This window comes from Seriola lalandi, unplaced genomic scaffold (assembly GCF_002814215.2).
Source record: "Seriola lalandi dorsalis isolate HSWRI2012SDOR001 ecotype SW California unplaced genomic scaffold, Sedor1 jcf7180002054795, whole genome shotgun sequence".
Classification (NCBI taxonomy): Eukaryota; Metazoa; Chordata; class Actinopteri; order Carangiformes; family Carangidae; genus Seriola; species Seriola lalandi.
Genome location: NW_019525348.1, coordinates 2,178,852 through 2,205,213, shown reverse-complemented (window position 1 = coordinate 2,205,213; position 26,362 = coordinate 2,178,852). Strand labels below are relative to the sequence as shown.

At 40.0% G+C, this 26,362-nt stretch overlaps 1 protein-coding gene across 1 annotated transcript in view; it reads right to left on the bottom strand.

Annotated features, from left to right (window-relative positions):
* Positions 1-1,879: 1,879 nt before the first annotated feature.
* b3gat2 (beta-1,3-glucuronyltransferase 2 (glucuronosyltransferase S)) overlaps positions 1,880-26,362 on the bottom strand; it is a 63,266-nt gene continuing 38,783 nt past the window's right edge. The window contains exons 3-4 of the mRNA XM_023425754.2: positions 14,750-14,898; positions 1,880-4,557 (exon numbers count right to left, since the gene is read on the bottom strand). Of these exons, the coding sequence (XP_023281522.1) occupies positions 4,471-4,557; positions 14,750-14,898 (236 nt within the window). The 3' untranslated portion in view covers positions 1,880-4,470. The remainder of the gene's footprint in view (positions 4,558-14,749; positions 14,899-26,362) is intronic.

The following is a 26,362-nucleotide window of genomic DNA, read 5'->3' as shown; positions in this document are numbered from 1 at the left end:
CTGTGTTTGAGCTTCTCAACTTGTAGACATGTTCACCCTGTGACACGGGGTTGCAAGTAGGGCCAAAATGAAATCTTGTTTTATTTCACCACATGATCATATTCATTTTTTTCTCCCACAAATGCAAATGACTAAAACATTGAAACGACTATATTTGAAGGCCTACATGTGCAAAACAGCCAAGTGCAGGGCTGTCATGCTTATGGATATTCTTAACCACAAAGGTTAGCCTGCACAGGATCGTCAGTGCTACGCTCTCCAATTAAAGGAATATTTGATTAGAGGATTGTTCGTTAGAAGTTAGAAGATTGATACCACTCTCATGTTTGTTAGGTATTGAATTGGAGCAGGGAAGTGATTAGCTTATCTTAGCTTAGCATAAAGACTGGAAGCAGGGGGATCAGCACCTCTAAGGGCACTAATTAACACGCTTAATCTTGCTACAATCAAACATCTGTACACGAAGACAGTCTGGACAGAACCAGATGACCTGTTCCCCTTTGCTCGCAGTATTTTTGCAAAGCTAAGTTAATCGCATCCTCGAATTAGCTCTGTACCTAGCGCAGACGTGAGAGTGGCATTGATCTTTTCACCTCACTCTGCAAGAAAACTAGTGAGTGTATATCCCAAAATGTCATGAGCACACACGTTCAGGTAAGTAATCAGTCTCAGTACAGACTTAGCGGAAAATAAAAGCCCACTCACTAATTTATCTGCTGTTTCTTGACATTAACATCACTTAGCATCTCCAGCTTGGCTACATAGTATTAGCTATTGGCCTACATGGCAAGGACACTGTTCACTCTCATGATTCCAAAAGCGATGACCAGAGTGTAGAGTCCTTTTTCAGTCTAACCCTGATGTAAGTGTAACCACAAGATCAAGTACAGCATGACAAGCACTAACTAGTCATCCAACAGTCCTGAAAATGGCAGTATTAATGTCACAGCTTCAGGGATTGGTGTAACTCAAGACAGCTAGAGCATCCAGCTACATTTAGACTGAAAATACCATTTTAGGGATGTTGTAATAACACGTTTTTAACAATATAGACATTTTAGACATACTCTACAAACAAGGGTCGAAAGACAAGAAAGGTTGGGAACCACTGATTTATATGTATATCCACTGCAGTTAATGTGACAACAGTGTCTGGCCAGTTACCTAGAATTGGTACTTTAATCAGGAGAATATATCCAACACAGTTTCTCAAACTGCTTAAAAATAACCCAAAATCCAAATGTCAAGGATTCCCTTTAAGTGTCAGTAATTGCTGAGTGGCCCATGGGTCCCCTGGATGTCTTTGGTTGCCTCCATGTGATGTTTTGAAGTGTTTAAATACCAAACAAGCTGGGTTCAGTGGAAACCGGGCTCTGACCCAGTTAAGACAGTTACTTGTTGAAATGAGCTGCCCCCCCTGCGCTCCCCGAGGCAAATTAAAGCACTGCTGGCATCACAGCAGTTTGTCTTTTCTGCACTTTAAAAAGCAGAGCAGGTACTATACTGTACACTCTCACTGTGTTGTGGTGTCGCCTCTCAGATCATTGTCGGGGAACAGCAGAGATAAGTGAACTGTGACTTCACTTCCAGCTGCAGGGTGGGAAATCCATTTGACTTTTTCATTCTTTTCAAAACTGGACCAGTTTGACACCCAAAATGTTTCTCCTTCCATATATGAAGCTATAACCGTATGTTCTGCCATCCACCATCTTTATTGTGGTGTTTTGTTGTGTGCAGTACAAGAGAAGCACAGTTAGTCATAAGCAAATAAACCTGGAAGACCAATCAGAGGGCTAGACTGGCAGGATGAGGACAATGAGGAGGACCAGGATTTGACAGTGCTGGAGAAAAGGGGGACCTGTATGAAAACCCTGGATGGGTCCAATCGCCACTGTCCAGTCCTTGTTTATTGGGAGTAAGACCAGAGGAGGAACAGGAGAAACGAACAAAACAAAACACACATATGCACACAGAGCTATGATCACACTGCCGAGCGCCGATGCAGAGATTCATGTCCGTGTACACAGGGTCCCTCTGCCATGCAATAACTGTAGCACTCTGTTACACATGTGGTTGGTGTGAACGATACATTAACATATTCAATAAATCTAATGTCCTCCAGGTTTATTTCCAATGTGTTTACATTTTCTGGTGCCTAATACAGAGAAAAAAAAGTGGTTTCCGTGCATTAAAATAATAAATAAAAATTTTTTTTTTCTGTGTTCATCTTTATCCAATGACTCTTAACTGTAAAAGTACTGTTTTATCTTTTGGGAATTTTGTTTGCTCCTTTTTTCTGTTCCAAGTTTTACAGGAAGGTCATTTGGAATAGAGGCTGTTGAATCCTGGATTTAATCCTGTATTTATTTCCTGTGTGTAACACCAAAACACCAACACATGTTCAGTCTCCTCTAAACTTCAGCGTTAACGCAATGCTGCTGTTAAAACACACTGGAGAAAATGGTTCTTTACACATTTGAGCTGTGAATCCATCTGATGTGTTGTTTATATCCCATCCACTCAATTCAGTCCTTGTTATTCCTCCTCTGGCAGGTGCGTTTTCTTGTTAGGCAGGTTTTCTTTGTTGTCGGCCCACAGACGCTACATTATTGATGGCAGTTTGTCAGGAGAGATGTTGCGTGTTGCTTCACATGTGCCATATCTGAGCCTGATCACATACTTCACATACATTCAGGATGAGAAGGACGGCAAAGATTGCTCCAGTTCATTATATATGATCAGTACAGGGTGATTTAAAGCAGAATTACACAGCATTTAGGCATCAATAAATCATTACCACATTAACTTTGAGACATTAATATAATTAATGTCAACAGAGAAGTCCAGAGCTGGGAAATTATGCTGTTTCTGTCTGTGTCTGACTGGCGGTTTACAGGTACACAACATCTTGAAGACATGAAGAAGGTGCTGTTCTTCCAGAACAAATGGAGCTAAAACTTTTGGCAGGTGATAAAAGGATTGAAAAGCCAATGAAAAAAAATTCCCTTTCAACATTTTAATCTGCTCGCTGAGAGAGGTGTGGAGGGTTACAAGAAAGTCTGGTTTGAAACAGATAGTTAATACTTTTGGAAATACATTTACTTTCATTCTTCTGAGGGTGAGATGAGAAAAACTGATAATGTTGTGTTTATCAGATACAGAGCTGGAATCAGGACATGGTTAGTTTAGAGTAGAGGCTGGAAGCAGGGGAGAACAGCTAGCTTAGCTCTGAAGCTAATTAACACACTGTACCTTGTATGTTAAAAATGCAATGTGATTTTACTGGGAAGTTACATGTTGTTCATGTACTGTGTTGCATTTCTGGTACATGATGTTTTTCCCAAATAAATAATTACACCACATAACTTCCCTTAAAGGAGTTATTTGTAAGTTTTACTAATGTTACATAGCTAACATTAGCATTAACAGCTGTTTAATTACCGGTCTAGAAAAATGCTGTGAGTTAAGCATCAAACTTCATTCCTTTACTCACCAAGAACTGTCTCCAGAGATTGGAAAGCAACACTATTGTTAACTCTTGTTTTATCATGTCTTTTTTTCTACTGAGGTTAGCATGCTAACCAGCTAGCCCTAGCCTGTATCAACCTGACGACGTAGCGCTGCTCAGAGGGGTTATTATAACCTCTTGTATTATTAAGACAACAACGGCCAAATATTTTGTCAAGCAACAATCACCACCACCTGCTCCAGACAAGAAACCACGTTCAGTGGCAGAGAAAATTTACAAATAGTCCCTTTAAAACCATTAATTGTTATTTTTACATCTGTATTCATATATAGGTTAAATTAATGAGATATCAGTTTAAGCGGAGCTTTACAGCAGTCCTGACTAGCTTCCTGTCTTTTAGCTAAGCTAGCTAACCACTTCCTGATTCCAGATCTCCATCTAACACATGAAATTAACACCAATCTTTTCATGTCACTTTCAGAAAGCAAATAAGCATATTTCCCAAAATGTTAAAAGTTCCTTTTACTTTCACAAACACCGGAATCACAATACCACTGTCATAAAACATATGCTGGACCACAAGCCGTGTTTATGGTAATTACATCACAGCAACACAGTTAATTTGACAATGAAGCATTAATGATTAAAAATGACATTAATAATTCCAAATGATGTTTTTTTTTGTTTTTTCTTTTTACATTTCTAGTTCAATTTTCACTTTTTTACATCAGCAAGCTGTGGATGGAAAAAATGAAAAGTCCAAGTCATCTCAAGTTTGTAAAACAAACATATCCGGTGCCATCCGGTTCTCACAAAGCACGTTTGACAGACAGCCACGAGTCTTGAATCATGCAGCTCCTCTGAGTCTGTGTGTGTGTCGTGAACAGATTGTATGAACCCGATAAGGAGAGAAGGCAGGATGCTGTCTTTAAACCCAGCCAAGAGATAATGGGCAGCCACAACCAGCTTCTGCTTTCGGATTCCCCGCTCAGCTCGTCCTCTCACACCTCAATGACCACAGTGTCCTTTCGATGTTTGGGCTCATTTGCAAGGTGCGGTTTCTCTGTGCGAGTGTGCCAAACCAGCACCTGAAAAAAGAGAGGAAGAAGAGGAGTGAGAAAATCTGCTGATGGTGCAAAAGTGAGTCACTAAGAGAGAATGAACAGGCGGGGATGCTCGGATAAAAACAGCAAAGATTCAAGTGGATGGCAGAGCCCTACTGATACAGTGTAGGACCTAAGACTTCGGGTCATATCTTATTTGGATTAAAACTGCTGATACCTGATATATTGCAGCCAAAAATTTTTCACTGTAGAAAAATGTCTTTAGGAAATCATGATAAGCTGAGACTGACACTGGTTAAAAGATAATCCTGGTTTATTACAACTTGGGTCAAGTTAATGGTGTCCTGTGCAGGTTTTTGAATAGTGCTATGTGGCAATGTTTTTAGATGTGTCTCCCCATCTTGTTTGTGCTGGTTACATTTCAGGAAATCTAGCCAGAGGCACACGGTCAGGAGAGGTAAACCAGGCAAATGTTTGGAAAACTGGCCCCTGATGGCCCCGTATATTGGCACATTTTACAATGATAACTATAAACCAACTTAGACCTCCTATCAAGGCACTACACAATGCACTGCTGTTGCCCTATAACACCCAAGTGAGACCCCTGATGATGTCTAGCTAGCATCTACCCGTGAGGCATTTGAGGAACATCTGTAAAATGTAGCTTCTACGAATGGTCTGCATGTGTGTGGTGGGTAGGGGTGGGGTTTCTTGAATGGGCTTCAGTGAGCTTCTTTAACTGCTTTATAAAGAAGAAAGTTCATTAGCTAGACCAACACAGACATGAAATTGAAAGAGTGAATATAAGCGTAACTCCACAGTTTACCTTCACTGGTGTACTACTGTAAAACTACTGTACATGCTGTAGTTGAGCACAAACATTGTACCTGTAAAATGACGAGTTATAACTGAGACTCATCTATAAACTTGCCTCCTTGGAAAACTGTTTACCGACAGCAACCCAGTGACCTGATCCGAATAGATCAGACCCAGCCCAGAAAACCAGGCCGATGTGAACCAAATAGAGAAAACACCACCGCCACCACCAGCAGCAGTATGAAGCTCCACCAGTTAGCAAAGAGTAGAAACACTTTACTTCATCTACACTTCACAAATCAACATTCATTTATTTCTCCATTTTCTCCATGTGACAGAGCTGAATGAGTCTGATCGGATCCGCCTGGGTGTCACACATACAGATGTGTCACAGCTGGACCCTACAATTTGGACACAACTTGACCTGTGTCCTGGATCAGATCAAGCCCAAGTAATAAAATCAGATCCAATGGTGCAGACTTTTACACCCCTGAGGCTACATACTGTATGTGGGGAAGCTCCTCGTCATTAGAAGTGAACAACACTGTCTGACCACTGTCTGGTTTTTAATGAAATGTCAATACGCTCGTCTAAAGCTTGTGTACAGTTGTATTTCCTTCACTGGAAACACTTTTTGAAGTAAGGGCTTCACACATATCTGCTGTACTCTTTGAGACAGAGATTGTATTGTATCCTCCTGCTGTTGAATTTCATGCTCGCCGGTGTGCCAGGAGGGATTCCTCACACGAGAGACAGTCTGACACCTTCTGAAATGGATCAAATAGAAAGCAGCACGCGACTCACTGCAGCTGTTTGTCTTGTGTTTGCAGCCAATTTCACAGCAATGTATTGGTGAGAAAACACTGCAGTGGATGCAAAGATTGATATTTTCCTTGACAGAGGGGACAGTTTTGATTCCTCAGAGATTTCAGTGAGGCTATTTGGAGTAAGAATGTTTTTTTTTAGCCCATAGCTAATGAGCCTATAATTCAGGTGTGTGACATTTTCGTGTCCAAAGTGACACACACACACACATGCACGCGCACAGACCAGACTCACGGAGGCATGATTTATTGCTGGCTGGGAACACTGTCGTTGTTTCTGAGCTTCTTCAGGTGGAACATGTCACTTCCTGCACACTGTGCTGCTAATTGGCCCACTTTGCATATCTAACAAGGCTAATGTAGCAGCCACTAAAGCATCACTCCAGAGCTGTGGGGAAAACGGTACTGCATGTCTGTGCGCCAGCGTGTGCACACAGGAATTAGGCAGTCAGTGTGCCCTCACTGTTCCACTGGACTCACACATCTCTTTCTCCTCCCACTTTTCTCTCTATTTTCCTCACTCATCACATCCGCTTTTTCTGTTATGGCTTTGCACTTGATTTTACCTCTCAGTCCTTGCTCCTTCTCTCTTTCTCTTCCTCCCTCAGGCAACTTGGAGTTAAATAGCTTTACCACGTGAGAGCTCTTTCTTTTTTCTTAATAGCATGAAGGGAGGGCAGCCTTGTTTCTCCTAATCAGGAGGAGAAATTTGTAGAGAAGCAGTGGAAGGACGATCGGGTAGCAACAGTTTACAGTTTTACCTTCAAATTACACACATCTTTGATGGCTGCACTTGGGTTTTATGTTTCTGTCAGTAACAAACACATTGTACTTACTACTGTATAATATAGATATGATATAGCCTGATAATCTATATAAATATATAGTTTGATTTCTTAATCAGAAGGGCACAGACCTCCACCAAGGCCAATGTCAAACAACATCACCGGACTACAGAGAAAAAAATTCATAGTAAATTATCTCGATCTGCCCCAAAATTGCATGGGACAATCCCCACCCCTCAAGTTTGGTGCAAATTGGTTCCGTACTTTTCTTCTGACAGTTAAACAACCACAGGTGGAAACATAACCTCCTTGCTGGAGGCAACAATCCCTCATTGAACAAAAGAATCTGTGCACAGGACTACAGCAAGTGTAGTAAATCAAAGGTGAACCAGTCAGTCTCCACACTGGGATGGATGTTTACAGTGGACAGTTTGGATGATAATTATTGGCCCCTAAAGTGACACAAATTAGATCACAGACCCCCCTCTGATCAGAGTTTTGCTTTTAGATGTTTTATTACAGAAAGTGTTTGAAACCAATGACCAAAACAGTTGTACATTCTGTCATTGTGTTACTTATGGATGGAACTAAAGGGAAAATAAATGGTTTCCCTTTTTGCTGGGGACCCCCAGGAACCCACTCATGGATCCCTGGGGGTCCCCGGACCACACTTTGAGAACCTCTGCTCTAAGGTCCTCAGTGTAAGTTTTTTAAAAGAATGCACAACAGCAGCCAACTTAGTGAGTATAATCTTATCATTACCAGTATGAACAGTACTGTCATTTACGGATCCACAATTGAAACTCTGGAAACAATTACAAATCTAACATTTGTAAAAATAAGTAATGAATGTTCTTTGGTCTGTGGTGAGTCCCGCTGCCCTGTCAGTGAACTGGCCAACTGTTCTCTGTGCTAACACAGGATGCTAATTATCGTGACACCAAACCATCCGAGAAGGAAAGCGTGAAATCATTTTAGATTCATCACCATAGATGTGAAAATAAAAGCAAGACTGTTGCCTTTTAAAAATGCCACTGCCTCACTCACAGTAACACACCATCACTGAGAATCTGAAGTCGCCTGTTCACACAGAAACACCATGAATGAACAGAACCTGGTCACCTCTGTAACTTTAGGTTCAGGATTAGGTCGTTGTTTGTTTTTGAATTAATCAGAACAATTTATGTGTTAGTTTTTATTTTGTATTTTTGTGAAACAGTGACGGCTCCTGATAGAAATTATCACACTTCTAAGGTCCATTAGTAGCATTTATGGAGCTTTTGACCGTATCAAATAGTCTTCCTCAGTAGATGAAGTTTTCCCTGTTGTTAGAGAATTATATATTTATATATATAGTTTTCCTGAACACTTAAAGGACTTGAGACGGTTTTTGTAAACTATTGTGTTTCTGTGGTCGACAGGCCTGGGCAAAATCCGAATAATAAAAAAATATCTCCTCAAAATATAATTTTTAATATCTATGGACAGACTGTGCAAAAACTGAAAATCTTCAAAGCTGTTATGAAAAATATTTCATTTGGCGGGAAATATCGCAATATTCGATATTAATGAATAATGGCCCAAACCTAGTGGTCAAGAAAAACAACTTAATGGGACCCGACAGAACAGAATGCATCACATCCATTCGGAAACACACTCAATACACAGAGGATCAGATTACCCTAACCAGACCATATAACTATAACGAATAGTGGTCGGAAATGCATTTATCTACATTCATAAAATAAAAAATTAAGCTTTGTAGAAACCTGATCGCCAATGCAAATGAAATAGACACCAATATCATCTTCCAGTTCGTGCCAGCAGACCTCTCTGTCCCTTTTCTTTCCTTGGTGTCATTCAGTCTGTCTCCTCCACCTTCAATCAATCCATCTACCTACCTACCCTCCTCTTCTCTATACAGGCTTTTACTCCCCCTCCTCTCCTCCTCTCTTTCCCTTTCTCCTTTTCCTCCTGTGCTATCATCTGTCTCCATCTGCTCCTGCCTCCCCCCCTCCTTTCCTCCCCTGTCACTGCTGTCTGTTGCCATTACTCTCCTGCTCTAACTACATTACAGCTCCTGTCAGTCGTCTCCAGATACTGACCGGGCCATCAGATGAGCGTTTCTGGCCTCTATTGTCAAGGTCGGGATTCAGGTGCTGTGATCTGATCCTAGATACCTTCCTCAAAGTGGATGAGGCCTGGAGTCAAGGTGTGTCACAGCTGCTGGAGAGGCCATCGATATCGAATCATTTCAATCACGACTGTTCAGAGCAGCTAAAGGTGGCTGAGGTTTTTACTAAAGCTTGAGAAGCTCAGCTGTTTACAGGTCTGTCAGGATTTAGCTGCACTGATCAGCAGAACCAGGATCTGCACCATCATTGATGATGTCAGTTTAATTTAATTACATAGTGCACTGTGTCTTCTGTCTTAACATTAATAAATTATGGTGATGTGATTATATATACAGTAGTATATAATAAGTTATAATGACAATAATATTTTATTCTTATCTGATCTATTTGACATTTCTTATCACATGAGTCTGGTTCCAATTTCCAGTTTGCCCCAAGCACCTAACTTCCCTGGTTGTATCAGTTCCTGGTGGACTCTTTCCCTTAATGAAATGTCAACTCAGTTACACTGAGGAAGTCAAAAGGTTTTTTGCTGGAGTTTAGTTTGGATTTGAAGAAGCCTGATTGATTCCCTGCAAATAATACTTTTCCTTACATGTAAAAGGAATAATTTGATATTTTGGCAACCAATTTCCTTTCTTGATGAGATCAATATTACTCTCAGATCTGTTCTATATGAAACCACAGCCTGGAGACATTAGCCTAGCTTAGCATAAAGAGGGAATCTACTGTAGCTCATTTGTTTATTTAGCAAGTGTAAAAACAACAATGACGTACTGAACTAACACTCCACTAAAACCACAAACTACAACTTTTACATTACTGTTTTATATAGTTTGAACAAACAAGATGTTTTTTAGTGAGCTTTTAGACAGAGTCAGGCTTACTGTCTCCCTCTGTTTCCAGTCTGTATGCTGAGCTAAGCTAAGCTGCATATTTACAGAGAGGTTTTCATCTTTTCGTCTTTCAGAAAGAAAGTGAAATAGCATATTCTTCCCAAAATGTCAAACTATTCTTTTTCAGAATATACTGTTTATCCTCTGAACTCCTTATTAACTAAATGCACTGACTGATATTTGTAAAACTTACTTAAAAAAATGAGAGATTGATATTCATCTTTATTAATGAATCTAACAAGGTGAAAGATTTTTGGAATGATCTTAGCCACTTATATTTTTTTAATGGAACATCAGGCAAGGTGGGGTTCAGTATCTTGCCCAAGGACACTTCGACACTTCGACTGGAGGAGCCGGCGATCGAACCACCAACTTTCTAATTAGTGGACGACCTGCTCTGCCTCCTGAGCCAGCCATATTTAGATATACCTATGGTCTAATGGTGTATTCAACTCTTATTTTATATAAATTCTCTATTGTAATTTGTTCATTGTAAAAAAGATTCATTAGAATTAATAATGTAAATTTCTACATTACATGATGTCAGATCTGAGCTCCTCGACATACGATCAGTGAAGTAACTGTGTGAGTAGTGACTTCATGAGTCATGTCACATCTTCTGCACAACACGGGCTTCATGAGTGATGATGTCACATCCCGCCGCTTTAGTAACTGTGATGTGATAGATGCTGAGAACACATCCTCTTGTCTATGCAGTGCTGGGTGATGACTGATGATGTCATAGCCTGCTAATGGCCTGTATTAATATCAACGGCAGGGCACCTCCATTAGTGTAATGGGGCTGATAATGATGATGATAGTTTCAACACAGAGCTGTCTGCAGCAGCAGCCAGCTGTAAAAGATGATCCAGCAGCTCCGGTGGTCTTCATCCTATTCCCTGCAGGAAACACTTACCCATAACCCACCAGGGATGTACAGTGCAGCGATGTGACCTGCACACATACGGTGAACCAGTAAATTTAGAATTTACATCTGTTGATCTCCACAGGGAGTGAAAATACAGTTTGCAGTCTAATGGAAGGATAGAAGCATCTAGCAGAATAAATGATTCAGTTTACTCGCTCTACTGACCTAAATATTTATCAACAAAACTAAACACCAAAGCCCTGCTGCTGAACCCTAGATGCTGCCATGTCTATCACACTCCACAACACAGAGTTACTGGACTGAACTGGAAAATCTGTTGGTCAAGCCTTAGCATCAGCAGGGGCCCTGACCATATCCTGCCCCACTGAGCTCCCTTCCCTCATAATGCATCCGTTATGTACCAATAACAAATTCAGCAACTTAACACAGGCATCTGTGGTGGTTGTTAAGGTAATCAGAAACCAAAACACACATTTAAGCAAATATTACTGAGTAAATCTGTGATAATATAAGTGCTGATTCTCGGTATATTTAAATTCTCCATATATTGTACAATTGCTGTGACGCTGTGCCTATGGGGCTGAGCCTGGAGAGAGAACATTATTTATTCATGTTTAGGACAGAAGACAAAGGTAGAAAAAAAACATGCTTCCTTTTTAACCTTAAGTTTGAATTTCCCTCTTAATATTATCTATTACAAGAATATTAAAGATGAAAATCAAGTCTTTAACCTTGTTAACATCTGTATTATGTTTTTTACAAGACATGTGAAGAGTGAAATAGTCATCAACACCATGACTGAGTGTTTCCACCTTGAACTGCAGTTGTAGACAACCTTGTCAGTACAGAAAGAGAGAGAGAGTTAGCATTAGCACAACCACTAACACTGTGTCAGCCCCTGCCAGTTACAAGCAAACAACCAACATAAACAAATAAAAGATGCTAACTGCGCTAACCGTTCTGATCCGTCTGCTAGTCTCTGGTTCTGGTCTCAGACTCCTTCCTCTGAGTCTGGGTCTGACTGAGGCTCAAACATGAGGCTGAGTCTCTCTGATGTTTCCTCCTCTGACCATCTTGATACTCTCTGCTCTTTCACCTGTCCACCTGGAGCCAGCAGGTGGTGGGCGGGGCTCAAGGCCTGATCCACATTTCTCATTGAGGAAGTAATAGTAGAAGAGCTTCAGACCCAGTTTTCCATTTTCACTTTTTATGAGGAAAAACCACATTAAACAAAATATTAATCACAGCAGAGAATTGTTTTATCAGTTTAAAATGTGTCAAGAGAGGAAATTTAAAACTGTATAATAGGCTACTCCTAATACAACACAATCAATGAACTACTTGTGAATCTCCTTTCAGTGTAAACTGACAGCTTGATATAATGTAGGCACCTATTGCCCAACATCAACATCAGCAATGACCAAAATCCGATCATATTGTGATGAGGTGGATATGTCGGTCACTGCTGATCGGTTAGGACAAAATAATCCCTAACAGGAAATGATTAATGAACATGACGTCACACTAGATAATATCATGAAATAAATATTCAGTCTAATTATCAGGCTGTGACAGATAAACATCACCAACATCACCTACAACAGCAACTGAAGAACAAATTGAACAAAAAGAAGCCTGTAAATAAATTCCACCTGCAGACTCGCTTCTTGTTTGGGGTCGTGACACTTTTTAGCTCATGCGTTCCTTTAAAGGTAAAAACGTAATAGAATCCATTTCTCACAAAAAGTCCTTTAAGACAGCTCCGTGATGGCTGTCAAGAGGATGAGTGGCTTCATAAAACCAAGTGCCAACAGGGACTGTGGTAATTTGAGATGAGCTGCATCGATCTCAGCTGTCTAAGCACACAACTAGAATTGATAGTGCTATAACGTCATTTCTATCCAATTCAAGCTGTGTGTTTCTAAGTTTAGACCATGCCACCAGCTTAAAGGATGACTCATGCTGTCGATAGTGGGGAGAGATGCCCCACGTTGAGCTACTGCTGTGATAGTGGCAATTATTATGACTGCAGTTTAATATCTGGCCCAGTCACACACAAACACGCAAGTGCTAGATTAAGATTGATAAATCAGGCTTTTATTAAACCCTAGTCTGTGTCATTCAGCTCCAATATGCAGGTCAGTCTAACTGATCACTCCTGCCCTGCTTAGTCAAACAGCAGTGACTGTGAGAAAGATCACTTTAATTTTACAGAGGATACAAACCACATATTGCCTTTGTGTGATCTTTGACCCTTAAAACACAAACGTAAGGGCAAGGAATTGCACAGATATTGGGTGTAAAGTAAAGCTAAAGCACCAAAATATCTTTGAATTTACATTTACACCGAGGCTTAAACCAGAAGTTGTTAGAAATCTTCTGCTTCATTTTCTGTTGCCATTTACTCCTCATATGTTCAGCTGGTCACAAAATGCTTCCAAATAATAATCTAAAACATTTTTCTCTCTGCATGTTTTCTTTATAGTAAAAAGTAAAATTAAATCAACTCTCCACATCAGTTATCTCCTGGAGCATTGCTAAGCTAATGTTAAGCAAGCAAGCTAACATTTCAAACGGCTCTAAGACTACATCCACACTACTACATTTTCATTTTAAAATTAAAATGATCTCCATCCAGACGAGTGTTTTAGCTCCGTATCAGACACGATCTCCTTTCAGACTAACACACCTGAAAACATATGCGTGACCATTCATGTACACCGAGCATGCATGAGCCGGCGTGGCATGTGATTCACAACAAGTCCTCCAACCTAAACAACCATATAGGTCGTTTTTCAACCCTCTGATACGACCCATAGGAGTGTCTCCTGAAATATCGCCCAAAATATCTCCAAAATCTGCTGTGGATCCTGCGAGCGAAATGTGAGCTGCAACCAGACATACAGACGTTAAAATGAGAGTTACATCTGTAACTAAGGTTCTATCAATTTTGAACAACCACCAAATGGAAAAGATGTAGGCATTAAAATGACTGAAAACAGCTAAAACACATTGTTGTAAAAGTCAGGGGGTGAGAGGGACACTGGGGCGGTGGAGTGTCAGTGAGATGGGGGGTGTGGCAATGATGTATGTCTGGGTTTGAATGCACTTTTTGAATCCGTAAATGGTTAGAACTAAAATATATAGAATTCTAAGTTACTCTTTAAACGCTGGAGCTTGAGGTTCAAATGAGTGATATTAGATTTCTATGATAGAAAAGGAGAAAGCTATAGACAAAAAATTAGCCATTGTTCATTGGACAATATTATTATTATTTTTTAAATGAAGATTGTGCTCACAATGATCCAGGTGAAAATGAAGTTTGTCTGAAGTGTGAAGAAAAAAATAGGAAAATCTAAATCTCTCTTGGCAATTTTCAATTTTGAAACGGTCCCTTACTTCAGCTCAGAAATATCCCATATACTGTCAAGCTGCACAAGGTGCCAGACATCACAATCATGAGGTAAAAACAACACCTATGCAACATGAGACAAGCTTCATCCTGCACTACAGTTATCGAGGATGAGCCTCACTGAATATCCAGATATTGAACTTAAAGGCATAATGTATGTTTGGTGCTAAGGGACACCACATTTGTGTGAGTGCACACATGAACACACACAATAAGAGAATCTACAAAATAGTCTTTATGAATCTGCTTATATAATTATATAATTAAATGTATTAAATTATTTAACGTCAGAATGGTGTGTTTGTCTACATGTCTATGAGAAATGAATACTCTGCCTTATAAAGCTCAAATGGTAAACGTCCTTGACTTGAGCACGAAGCCGCAAGAAGCAAATGAGCTCCTTATTACATTGTCAAAAGGACCTTCAATCTGTTGCCATGGTGACACCTGGTTACTGACCCGGGTGCAATTGTTGGCCTTGGGCTCCAACTCGTTGACCTTGGTGATCTGCTTTAGGAAGTCGGACTCCTGCATCCCGGGCTGGGAGCCGCGCCGCTTGAACAGCGCCCGCGGGTTCGCCAGGATCACCTGGAGGTTCACTGCAAAACCTGAGGGAGAGACGAAGGGAGAGGAGACGAGGAAGGGGTGAGAAGGTTAGGCAGCATGAATTAAAAGCACATTAATTGTCTATTATAATCCCAGCAGAAAATGATAGAGTACATTAGTGTATCTAATAACTGTGATATGGCTGATATGAAATTCATTTACCACAGGGGTCTGCCATTCTCCTGTGATAATTGTATAGATGATGAGAAGGAAAGCATTAGAAAGTCAGAGGGAAGACAAAATGTTCATGATTGCAGAGCGTGGTAGCACAGATGAAGATTAATGGATGGTCTGCAACCAAATTTAATCGATCTGATTAGGAAAACTGGTAATTGGAAAAATCTGGCCCTCTCACAACCACACATATGCTTTAAGCTTAAAAGTAATTGTGATTGAAGACGCTTTTTTCATAACGTCTATGGTTGCAATTAAGTTCATTTTATTTACACTGATACACACATATATTTAGTGAGACAGGTGCGAGTGAGCAGGATGAGTAAATAAACTGAAGTTATATTTTGAGACATACTGGCCACAGGGAGGGAATCAAACTAGCGACTGCAAACTGCTAACAGCTCAATATGCTCTTGAGGTGTGCGCCCTAACCGCTCGGCCATTGTGCCACCCTGTAGGTTTTTTATTCTAACACTTACACTCTTGCTGGCACCTGCCTCAATCCTCTGCCTGAGCTCTTGGTGGGGTCGTGGATGTGGCTGCTGGGTAATAAGGTAAACTTAACTTGTATTTCTGCTACCAATCAAATAAAAGTATAGGCATGACCATTGGCCAACTGTCACTGTTTCATAAGTTTCATAAGGATTGGACATGACCAGGAAGAAAACAGTAGAAGGAAACAAATTAGCTTTTATAGCAAAAAAAGAACTCGGCAACCAATCCCTCATCCCACGTGAAACAGAAGATAACAATAAACAGAAATCAATTCACCGACAGTTCATGATCAAATATATGTAATGAGTAGAAGATTGGAAACTCCAAATAGTGACTAATTGAATAGGTTAATAATGATAAAAAATAAGAAATGCTTCAGGCGCATCAATAACTTCAGAAATATTCATACAAAGGTCCATTCCCAGATGTTAAAGGTTACACATGTAGATTAGCCTGTAGGTATTAATATACATTATGAAAAGACCATATAAATATATTTGTAAACATCACAAGCAAATAAATAAATACAATCTCTCAACATAATACTTTGGCTTACTCAATAATCAAATATATGCTACATCTATCAAGGTCCTTATAGCATATGGAAAACATGTCAATTGAAAATACACTCCAGCCCTCTACAACACACATCATAATAATTTAATGCCCAACATTCATGCAAGATCAATGTAACATATAAAATCAGGTTGCATGAGAAAAGGAGCCAGAGGGTAAATATGCATATTCATATTCATACATATCTGAACTGTCTGGAGCTGGATAATAACACCTTGAGATAAATCTTAGAAGAGGGGCATATTGTAAGGTCCAAAGAAAAACAGTTTACAGAAACATATATAGAAGATATTCAGTGTAAGGAATCACAGAAACATGTTAAGAAGAAGTTCATTATTTAAATCCCTCAGGAGCCAATGTTTGGACAGTATAGATCCAGTAAGCTTCATGTTGTTTGATGAGTTTGACACGTTCCATACCATAGAAATGTAAGTAGGAGATATCCTGGTGAACTAAGCGATATATACACATAAAAAGAAATGCAACACTTTTTTTTTGTTCTCATTTTTCATGAGTTTAGATAAAAGATCTAAGACTTTTTACACATCTGTAGCCCCAAAATAGAACTGCACAGTTTTAAATGGCCTTTTATTGGGGCCAGGCCCAGGCACAGCTGTGCGTTAATCATCCTGTGTAATCAGCATCTTGATATACCACACCTGTCAGGTGGATGGATTATTGTGGCTCACTAACATGGATTTAAACACATTTGTGAACAAAACTTAAAATAAATAAACCCTCTATGAGTATAGAAAAAACTTTGATTTTTTATTTCCACAAAATTGGAATAAAAACATAAAATCAAAAGTGTTGAGTTTGTATTACTTATACTTATACTACTTATACTACAAATCAAAGGCACGGGCTGAAGCTAACCATCAGCAGCACCACTGTACTCAACCTTGTACCCGTCAACATGTGTGTGTGTGTGTGGAGAACACGTCATTCACACATCTGATGTGTTGTGCGACCCCGAGGCAAGAGGTGTGGACGTGACACACGATGCGTCTCTTTTACATCATCTTGCCTCCACCTCTGGCTTCTCCATCACTGACGGAAAACCTGCTCACTGATGGAGATGAGGACTCAGCCGGTAAAGAACAGCAGCACCATGGTTAGCTTGTGAATATATATTGTGTCTGAATGGTCACTCTGCCTGATGATGAGGCGCTGGTCTCTGTAGTCTGCAGCTTGTTCTGTGTTTGGTGTGATTGTTATTACCGCATTTTGCATTTTTATTGACTGCTGCTCTTGAAATCCAGGACTGTGTGGATCTGCGACTGCCTCGAGTTGTTTTCAAAACATAACATAAATTGACAATTGTCAAACCTTCTTTTAAAGTTGACAAATTCTGGTAATTGGTGTCAGCTTAATATGATTGACCTGTGTATTACATTTTTAGTAAGTAGCAGTTGTTTTTTTCATGATGCTACTCATAATTTGTATATCACCAGATAGCTGAGAGTTGAGACAGTTGCGTGAGCTGCTCTAATATTTATTTATGGTTATGTGTTAAGGGGAGAAACTGGGGAGAAACGCTCTGTTTACATTCTTTAAACCGATTGCAATTGTCTTGGTTGAGCACAGGATGTGGCAACAGGGCTCAGGGAAAATAGCCTCAGAAGGAAACTTATTTCGGTGAAACACTTGCATGTGAGCGAACTGTCATTAAAATGACAAATTCCCTGCAAAGAAAACGCCACAAAAAACAGCAAACACATATCAAGCGTGTGATTGCGTGATCTAGAGCTTGGTCGTAACTTGCCATTTTCATATCATTTTCAGTTGCTAGCTCGGAGGCTGCTGTTGTTTCCCTTAACAAAGGGAAGTTTGAAAATGGTAACATGTAGGGGAAATGGAAAGGCTGGAGAACGCTGCCTGAAACAGACACCCAATGGCAGGCTTAGAGCCACAGCCTTCATCCAGTGAGTCAGACGGCGCCATCGCTGACATGCACCTCCTCAGAAATGTAACCACATGTTGGGGCTACAGTGATGCCATGGAGACGCCATGAAGTTCAGAATGATTAGGCATGCACACATGCACTACATCCATATTCTCACAATCACAATTTTAACATTTTTAGCGGAGAAAAATTTTACATGGTGGCTATATTAGTTTAGCTTGTTAGCATGTTGCTAATAAGAACCAAATACAAAATACAGCTGAGGTGGATGGAAATGAAACCAAAGCTTCGGCCAGTTTGAAATTTTGACTTTTAAGTTGATGATGGCACTAGATGAAAATTTAACTTATCACAAATTCATCACAATTCATCACAAGGCAAACACAAATATAACATTTCATGGCAGTTTCATCCAATATGTCAGTCTGAACCAAAGTGGTGGACTGACTAACCAACATTGCCTGGAGGTATATTGCCAGTGCGGCTGTACACATACACATCTTATCCGCTGTATTTCCCTTTAAAACCACACACTGCAGCTTGAGGAATCCCCCACTGGGCTGAAAAGAGATCCCATCAGCACCTTCTCCCCTTCACTCTGCCTGCTGAATAACTCTCTCAGCCTTCCTGCTGAGTCAGTACACAGGAATAGGAACAGAGGAGGAGACCTACATACACATGAATTTAAGTGGAAGTTAATTACCTGGGAGACAAAGTTTGTAAAGTATGTAAAGTGGAATGTATTAATATTTCTGAGCCATACAATATGAAAACTCATTCAGTCAATGTGAAAAATAAAACCTAAGAAAACCAGATGTTATTACAAGAAGTGACTGGTGTTAAAATTGATCCATCATTCTGTCTGCATTTCCTTGCTCACTAGATTAAGGATCAAGTAGAGTCTAGCCATTGTTAAGTGGCTCGTGTTTTGTATTACTCTCACATCAGTGGCTTGGCTGAGATGGCTGGGCCAGCTGAGCTCATGTGTCATGAGCTAACATACAACAACAAGCCTAGGTGAAGGTCTTTATCTTATTGCTTATTTCCTTCTCTTTGTTCTCACATATACAGTATTTCAATACAGGCAATAAATCTGTTCTCATTTACATGTTTTTCTGTTTCTGTTTTGTGAATGAAATAGTGACTAAAACGCAGCCCATTAAGACTACATGTTAACCAGCAGTCACTTCCAAGCTGCTGCTAAAATCCTGATTTTATAACCATTTTATAACCAGCCTGACAAAATCACCAAACACAGAAGATAAAGACAACGGCTTTGCAGCTATATCTATTTAGAAAATGCTTGTAAACACTCAAACAGAAAGTTGGAATCTCATTCACGTCACATGCCGTGCAGCCAATTGAATGAGAGGCATAGAGAGGCCCGCTAATCTCGTGCTTGTGGGGCTTTACCACAGACGATAACTTTATCACTCTGTCAGTCAGCGATATTTGTTGTTAATAAGGTTGGCCCTATATCCTCAGGCAATAAATGCAATGTAGCTTTGTATTCATGAGCTTTGTTGCTGTTAGCTAGAGGAGAAGATCAATACTGCTCTCGTGTCTGTATGTCAAGTATGGATGTGGAGCCAAGAGGTGATTAGCCTAGCATAGCATACAAACAGAAAGCAGGGGGAAACAGCCAGCCTGGCTCCGCCCAAAGTTCAAACATCCACCTGCAAACACCTCTAAAGATTCACTCATACACTCTCTATCTTGTTTTGTCTAATCCATACACAAACACTAATGTAAAAGCCACAATTGTGGTTTTAGATGTTGTCCTCTCTTACTTGGTGGATGGATCACCTGTTGTTCACCTAGAAAAAGATCATTTTTACATTATTGTCTAAACAAATGAGCGCAAACTAGCCAGGCCAACTGTTTCCCCGTCTCCAGTCTTTATGGTAATCATAGCCAATCGCCTTCAGGCTCCAGCAATGTACTTAACGCAAAGATATGAGATTGGTTTTGATCTTCATCTCACTCTCAGTAAATATGATGGGACGTGCAATTTCCATAACTATTCCTTTAAACCTGAAAAATAAGTGGGAGCACTTGCATTATAAATGTTGCTGTTTGGCCAACTCTAAAGTCTCAGATCTATGCTTTTACCTTACACAAGCATAATGTAAGTTGATCAAAAAAAAAAAAAATAATAATCTAAGTGACTCAGCATTCTTATCTCAATTACATTTCAAGTCTCTGCAAGTTAATATATACACAACCTGAAATCAACAGCTAGGAAAAACACACGTTTAACACAAAGTTAAACCCTATGGTGTAATTTAAAATGTGTGTAATTTGTAGTAAATGGGCTAAAACATTGGTATAGTCTTTAAAAGTCCAATCAAAACAGTTCAAATGAAACAGTAGGTGTAGTTGTGTTTTAAGCAGAACAGCTATTTCTCTGAGGGATGCTGAAGTTTCCAGTTTTCAGCATGACAGGAGGATATTTTCAGAAACTGCTGTGATGCTCCGTGCTCAAGGTCTCGCCATAATTACTGAATATTTATTTATGCAAATTGTTAGTGGGTGGCATGCCTTGGCAATCAGTGCATTAGTGTGGGAATTCACCCCCAGTAATTCACTATTCTGGCCTCCTCTCCCCCCCCTCCTTGCCTGAACAGCATTTTCTAGGATGCAGCTCTCCAGACAGCCGTCCTCTGAGTAATGTGAATGTCAGCGTGGGTCACACACACACACACACACACACACACACACACACACACACACACACACACACACACACACACAGAGTAGCTGAAGATATGCACATGGGTTCAGCTTATCACTCTTCTATAGGTTTAACTTTGCTGGATTTTGAGGTCAGGACAACTGTCACATGCACTAGCTAATACATACAGACACAAGCGTGAGGCTGAGAGGCATTTTGAAGATGCTTTCAGAACTAATGTTTATAGATTGTACTTTTATACGTATATTTAAATTGAACAATTTTCCATGGCATTTTAGGGTAAAAAAATCCTTTACTCAAAGGCCATAAGAAAGTTTTTACCACTTATACTTACACAAACCTACACACTGACCCTGCTATAATACCTATACAGTGGTTAGGTAAGACTGCTATCAGGTGTATCACTGTTCTGTGTGTGATAATCATGCTAATCATGAAGATAAATGCAGCTCAGGTGGAGCAGACAGATATAAGAGCAATTACAAGACAGACATCTCCCACCCTGTAGCCAGCCTCTGTGATATGGACATCACAGCTTCCCTCAGCCATGTTTGCCCAAGAGGCTAGTGTCCAGACTCCGCACTAACTTTGTCCCACTTTATCCCAGACCCGCTCTAGCTGACCCATATGACTGTATGTATCTGTTGAATGCTACGTTACCCTTTGTGGACAACAAGTGAAAGTGGACGTTTTACTTGATCTCTGTGCCTTGATTTTTTTCTGTACCAATCATTAGAGCTTATTGTATAATTATAGCCTGTTTCCAGGGGCCTATAACAATTTGGGGAACTTGGGAACATATGTTTGATAGGAGGAACCAGAGTCAACAGCCCAATCCCAATGTCCCCGCTCATGGACTCACAGACTTGGGCGTGTTCCCAGGAAGTCCATGAGGTCTTCAGGCTGTCCCACTGTAAAGCCATCAAGTCTATGAGGGCTCTCTCACAGACATTTTTGGTCCTTTATACACACTCCCTATAAGCCCACATTTCTGTACACTTTGTCTGAGGGAATTACCCATAGTGTTGTGACATTAAACACTGGGTTACTGTGGTTACCAAGGGAAGCCCAGAAGTGCAGAAAGACAGACAGATAGATAGATAGATAGATAGATAGATAGATAGATAGATAGATAGATAGATAGATAGATAGATAGATAGATAGATAGATAGATAGATAGATAGATAGATAGATAGATAGGGGGAAATTCATGTGTTCATTAGGTCATTGTTGTATAGCCTGATTGCAGTAGGAATAAAGGATCTCCTGAACCTCTCTGTTCTGCAGCGCGGTAAACAACAGAAAAAGAATAAGGTAGAGTTGAATGGTTAACGAAAGGAATGAACTCAAGCGTTAACATTACAAGGAAAAAGAAGTTTACATGTGTGTGTGAACACAGAGCTCAGTGGTTATTCAGAGCCAGAACTGTGTAGTTATCAGTCCTCTGATGACATGATGATAAATTATAAATCTGCATTCATCAGATCTGATCCAGCACTACTATTTTGTTTACAAACAGGAAGCAAAGGGAGAAAATAAAAAATGTAAAATCAAAAGTCCCAAACCCAGACGTAACATGTTTTTGTGTTGTCAAGGTAACGAGATGTGACAAAGTGCTGACCCATTCCATTCCCTCTTTGCCATTTTGACCCCCTGTAGCCTCTCACACTCAACCACTTACCAGGTGATTTACCAGGTGACATTGGGATTAGGCCTAAATGTGGTTCCTGGTGCTCTGGGGTCTTACTGGCTGAATCCAAATGTGTGGTCTTAACTGCACTTAAAGGGCAGGGTCACATCTGTGCTGAAACAACAGTCAGCTACAAACATGGACATTGACACAGTAACCTATGCTAAATGTAAGTTTATCTAAATATTCTATGAGACTTCAGCAGTTTGAGTTACACTGTCTTTACCATAAAAATTGCTCAATGTGTTTCTATGCTGAGCTGCAGTGAGATGATAGCAACAAAAACAGGGAGTAACGTTGGAAGATAAAGAGTGCTTAAGCCTCACATTAGCTTTAGATACATTTTGAAATATATTTATGCACAAAATGAGAACTGTGGATTTTGTCACTTATCACTTTCACTGCATTTCAACACATTAAGAAAACATCTTTTAATGACCAGTTTGAAGGATCACAGGGGCCAGAACAGGAAGACTAAATAAAACCTGTTTTAATGTTCATTTTGGTACCTGACAATTGTTTTAAGACAGACCTGAAACCAGACCTGGTTTTTGTCTGGCCTCAGTTGGAGGGTTAATGTGAAAACAATTCTTATGTGAAAATTTCCTACGCAGAATTTGCCAGTATTGTTATCAGCCGTTCAGAAAAATACTTTGAAATTAGTTACAGTGTCAGATAATTCAATTCATCTCCATGGAAACACATGAGGTTTAAGTACTGTCTAACTGAACATTTTATTCCCTATAGCAGACCTGCACCCTGGCACAGTGGAATTGAAAGTGATCAGATCACTGTAAGAATGACAAAGGGCTCAGTCTGCAAGCCCATCTGGATTCAGCCACTTTTCTATGGCCGAGGAACAATTGGGGAAGAGTAAGCATCACTGGTCCAACCTGTGTACGGCTTCAGTCACATGGTGAGACATCTTTATTTTTACTGCTGTTAAAAACAAAGTTTTTGGTTGGACATGGTTGGAACTTGCAGAAGGTACTTACAGTAGTTTAAATCCTATAGCTCCTCAGTAACTGGAAGTATTTGGTCAAAATGAGGCATTAGCGGCCTAATGATGGTGATGTAATGTGGCGTTGCGCTCTAACATTGTTGGATTCACAATGGACACCTCAAGTCTCCAGTCTCAAGCAGAGACGAGGAGCAGGCTACAGAGCTCTGGTTCTTTCTGACTGTCTTCAGCCCTGACCGACTCTGACTTAAGTGACATCAGTTGAGGCTCTGCACCTGTACATACCACTTTATACAAGTTTTTTTTCACATATGCAGTAGAACTGCAGTGAAACTTTCCTGTTGATCAGCACTTTGATCCATGGCACATGGGAAATGATCAATAAAAGTTCTGAGCTCCAGGAGATGAACCTTTTTAACTTGAATGACCATGCAACACCCTGCATTACAATACTGTTTAACTATATTACATCTGTCAAAAGTCTCAATCAAACATAGAACAATGAAGAGAACACAGATGGTGGAGAAAAGAGGATTAAAAAAATAAGTGAAATGTGATACAGCAGCTCCTGATTTATTGATTTACCATATTGTATTGTGACCTGAAGCTTTGAGCCTGAGGGAACCACACTGATCACCCTGTTGTCTACCAGGTTTACATGCGAGCATGCAGCTGATTTTTATTTTTGTTTCCTCCCTTTATTTAGCCTCCGTCCTTTGTTTCTGTTCCTGCCTGTGGTTCATTTTCAATTCAGAGGCTGATGTAAAATACAAAAGGGTTTAGCTCCAGGGCAAAAGCAGATCAGCACCCACAATGCTGTGACATTAAAATCATAAGCCAGATCATAAAAGTAAATTAACTCTTTAGATGACCCCCATCATCAGTTCAAATAACACAGCAGTGACTCCACTCAGATCCACTGCAGGAAACTCGTACATCTGCTCATCTGAAAACAGACAGCCCTGTTTTAATCGTGCAACAACATGAGTGCAAGATGCAGATGTGGGGGGCTTGAGTCACATGACTTGACTTAAATCAGACTTGAGACTTGCTTGATCAACACTGGTAAAAGACTGAACTTGAACCTGGTATTCATGGCTTGAGACTTGATTTAGACTTGAGACAGATGACTTGAATGGACTTGACTTTTTTTAATTAAACGTTTGCACTTTTTTTTTGATATTTCTAGATAAATTACATGTTGTTTTTGAAACATGATTGGGTGATTTCTGGTTCAATGCCCGACAACCAGTTCTCATGGGAAGGCGCTAAATCCAAAAATAGTAACATTTGGATTGCAGCAGGAAAGAGAACATACAAATGGAACAGTAATTGGTCTGCACTTATATGCGCTAGTCTTATCGACCACTCAAAGCTTTGAAATACGTACCACATTCACCCATTCACTAACATATCTCATGGAAAAGCCATCATGTTGTTTGATTATAGATCAGGTTTAGGTTCTATATTAATACTGTGAAAGTATCGAAGCGCTCAGTCCACAGAGAAATGCACACAGCCTGTCAGAAACTGAGCCTTAAAACCAGCCGTCAAAACTTTGTGATGTCACAACAAAGCAGTCACTGCTCTCAGCCATGCCTCAAGCCCCGCCCACCTGGACCCACCATCCAACCTTGCAGGATTTGGTTTCTCTGAGTGTTTACCTGAAATCTGATGACAGGCAATTAAAAAATGTTGATGAAGCTGTCGACGTGAACGCATCAGACTGACGCTGTTTCATTTTTATCCTACTGTATCTCACCTCATAAATTGTGCCACATTTGCTAAAAAAAGAAGAGAAAGGGGGAAGTGACTCATGGGACTGATGAACCACTGTATTCCAACATCTACCTCACAAACAGGCAGAATGCCAAGTTGTGGTGTGTGTGGTTATTTCGGCGTCATTTGCAGTCAGGGCAAACACAGTGGACAGCCGTGTGTAATGGCGCCACGCTTTAAAATCTGAGGCGGCAGATTTATCAACATGTGTCCTGCTGCCTTCAGATGCTGCAGGGATTTAACGAACCGAAGGAAAAGATTTTCATACGGTGTAAAGCAGCTGTGGACAACAAATATTGTAAGAACCACTCGAATTTACTGACATTCCTGCTTTATCCACATTAAACCTTAACACTCCCTCTTTGTCTTTCAGCTGACTGGATCTTCTCCTTGGTGAGTGTTAAGGTTCATTCTTGAACTTGGAAGCAGGAGTTGGAAAGAAATGACTTTTTATGATTTACTGTACCATCTTCTGTTATCAGTGTGGTGGTTCTGAACCTTCTCCATGAAAACTGGGTGATCTGTTGACTAAGACCAAACCATGTGAATTCAAGCTCTGGAACAAATGTAATAAGAATAAATATGATATACAGGGTTGGACAGTAACAAAGTACATTTACTTGAGTACTATACTGTACTTTACTTTTTTGGAAAATTATGACTTTTGACTCCATTAAATTTCTATGATGTACTCTTACTTTGAAGCAGAGCTTTTAGTCAGTGGAATGAATTTTATTTTATTTTGAAAAATGTGACGGACCATACTCTGTGTTCCTCACAGGAGAAAAACCAATCACAGCCAACTCCTCCACTGTCACGTTTGAACCTGTCAGTGTCCTAACGATGGCGACATTAGATAAAGATGAGGCAGAAGATTCTTCACCAGAGTCTGATCTGAAGTCTGTGTTTGAAGGTTTAGAAATAAAGAAGGATTCATTTAGTTTTAAATGTTTGCTGTGTTTACCACGACCAAAATTCATAATTAACTAAAAAATTTGCCGTCTAGCTTGAGACGAGAAGAGGTTTGTAATGTTTATTACAGATAAACCCTAAAACGGACCAGTGGTTCTTTTTCTCCTTCACATCACACAAATATATCTGTTACATCTATATGAACATTTTTTGCTGTATCTGCATACACCAATCCTGATCTCTACATCTTCACTGTTACATGCCCATCAGATGTTGTA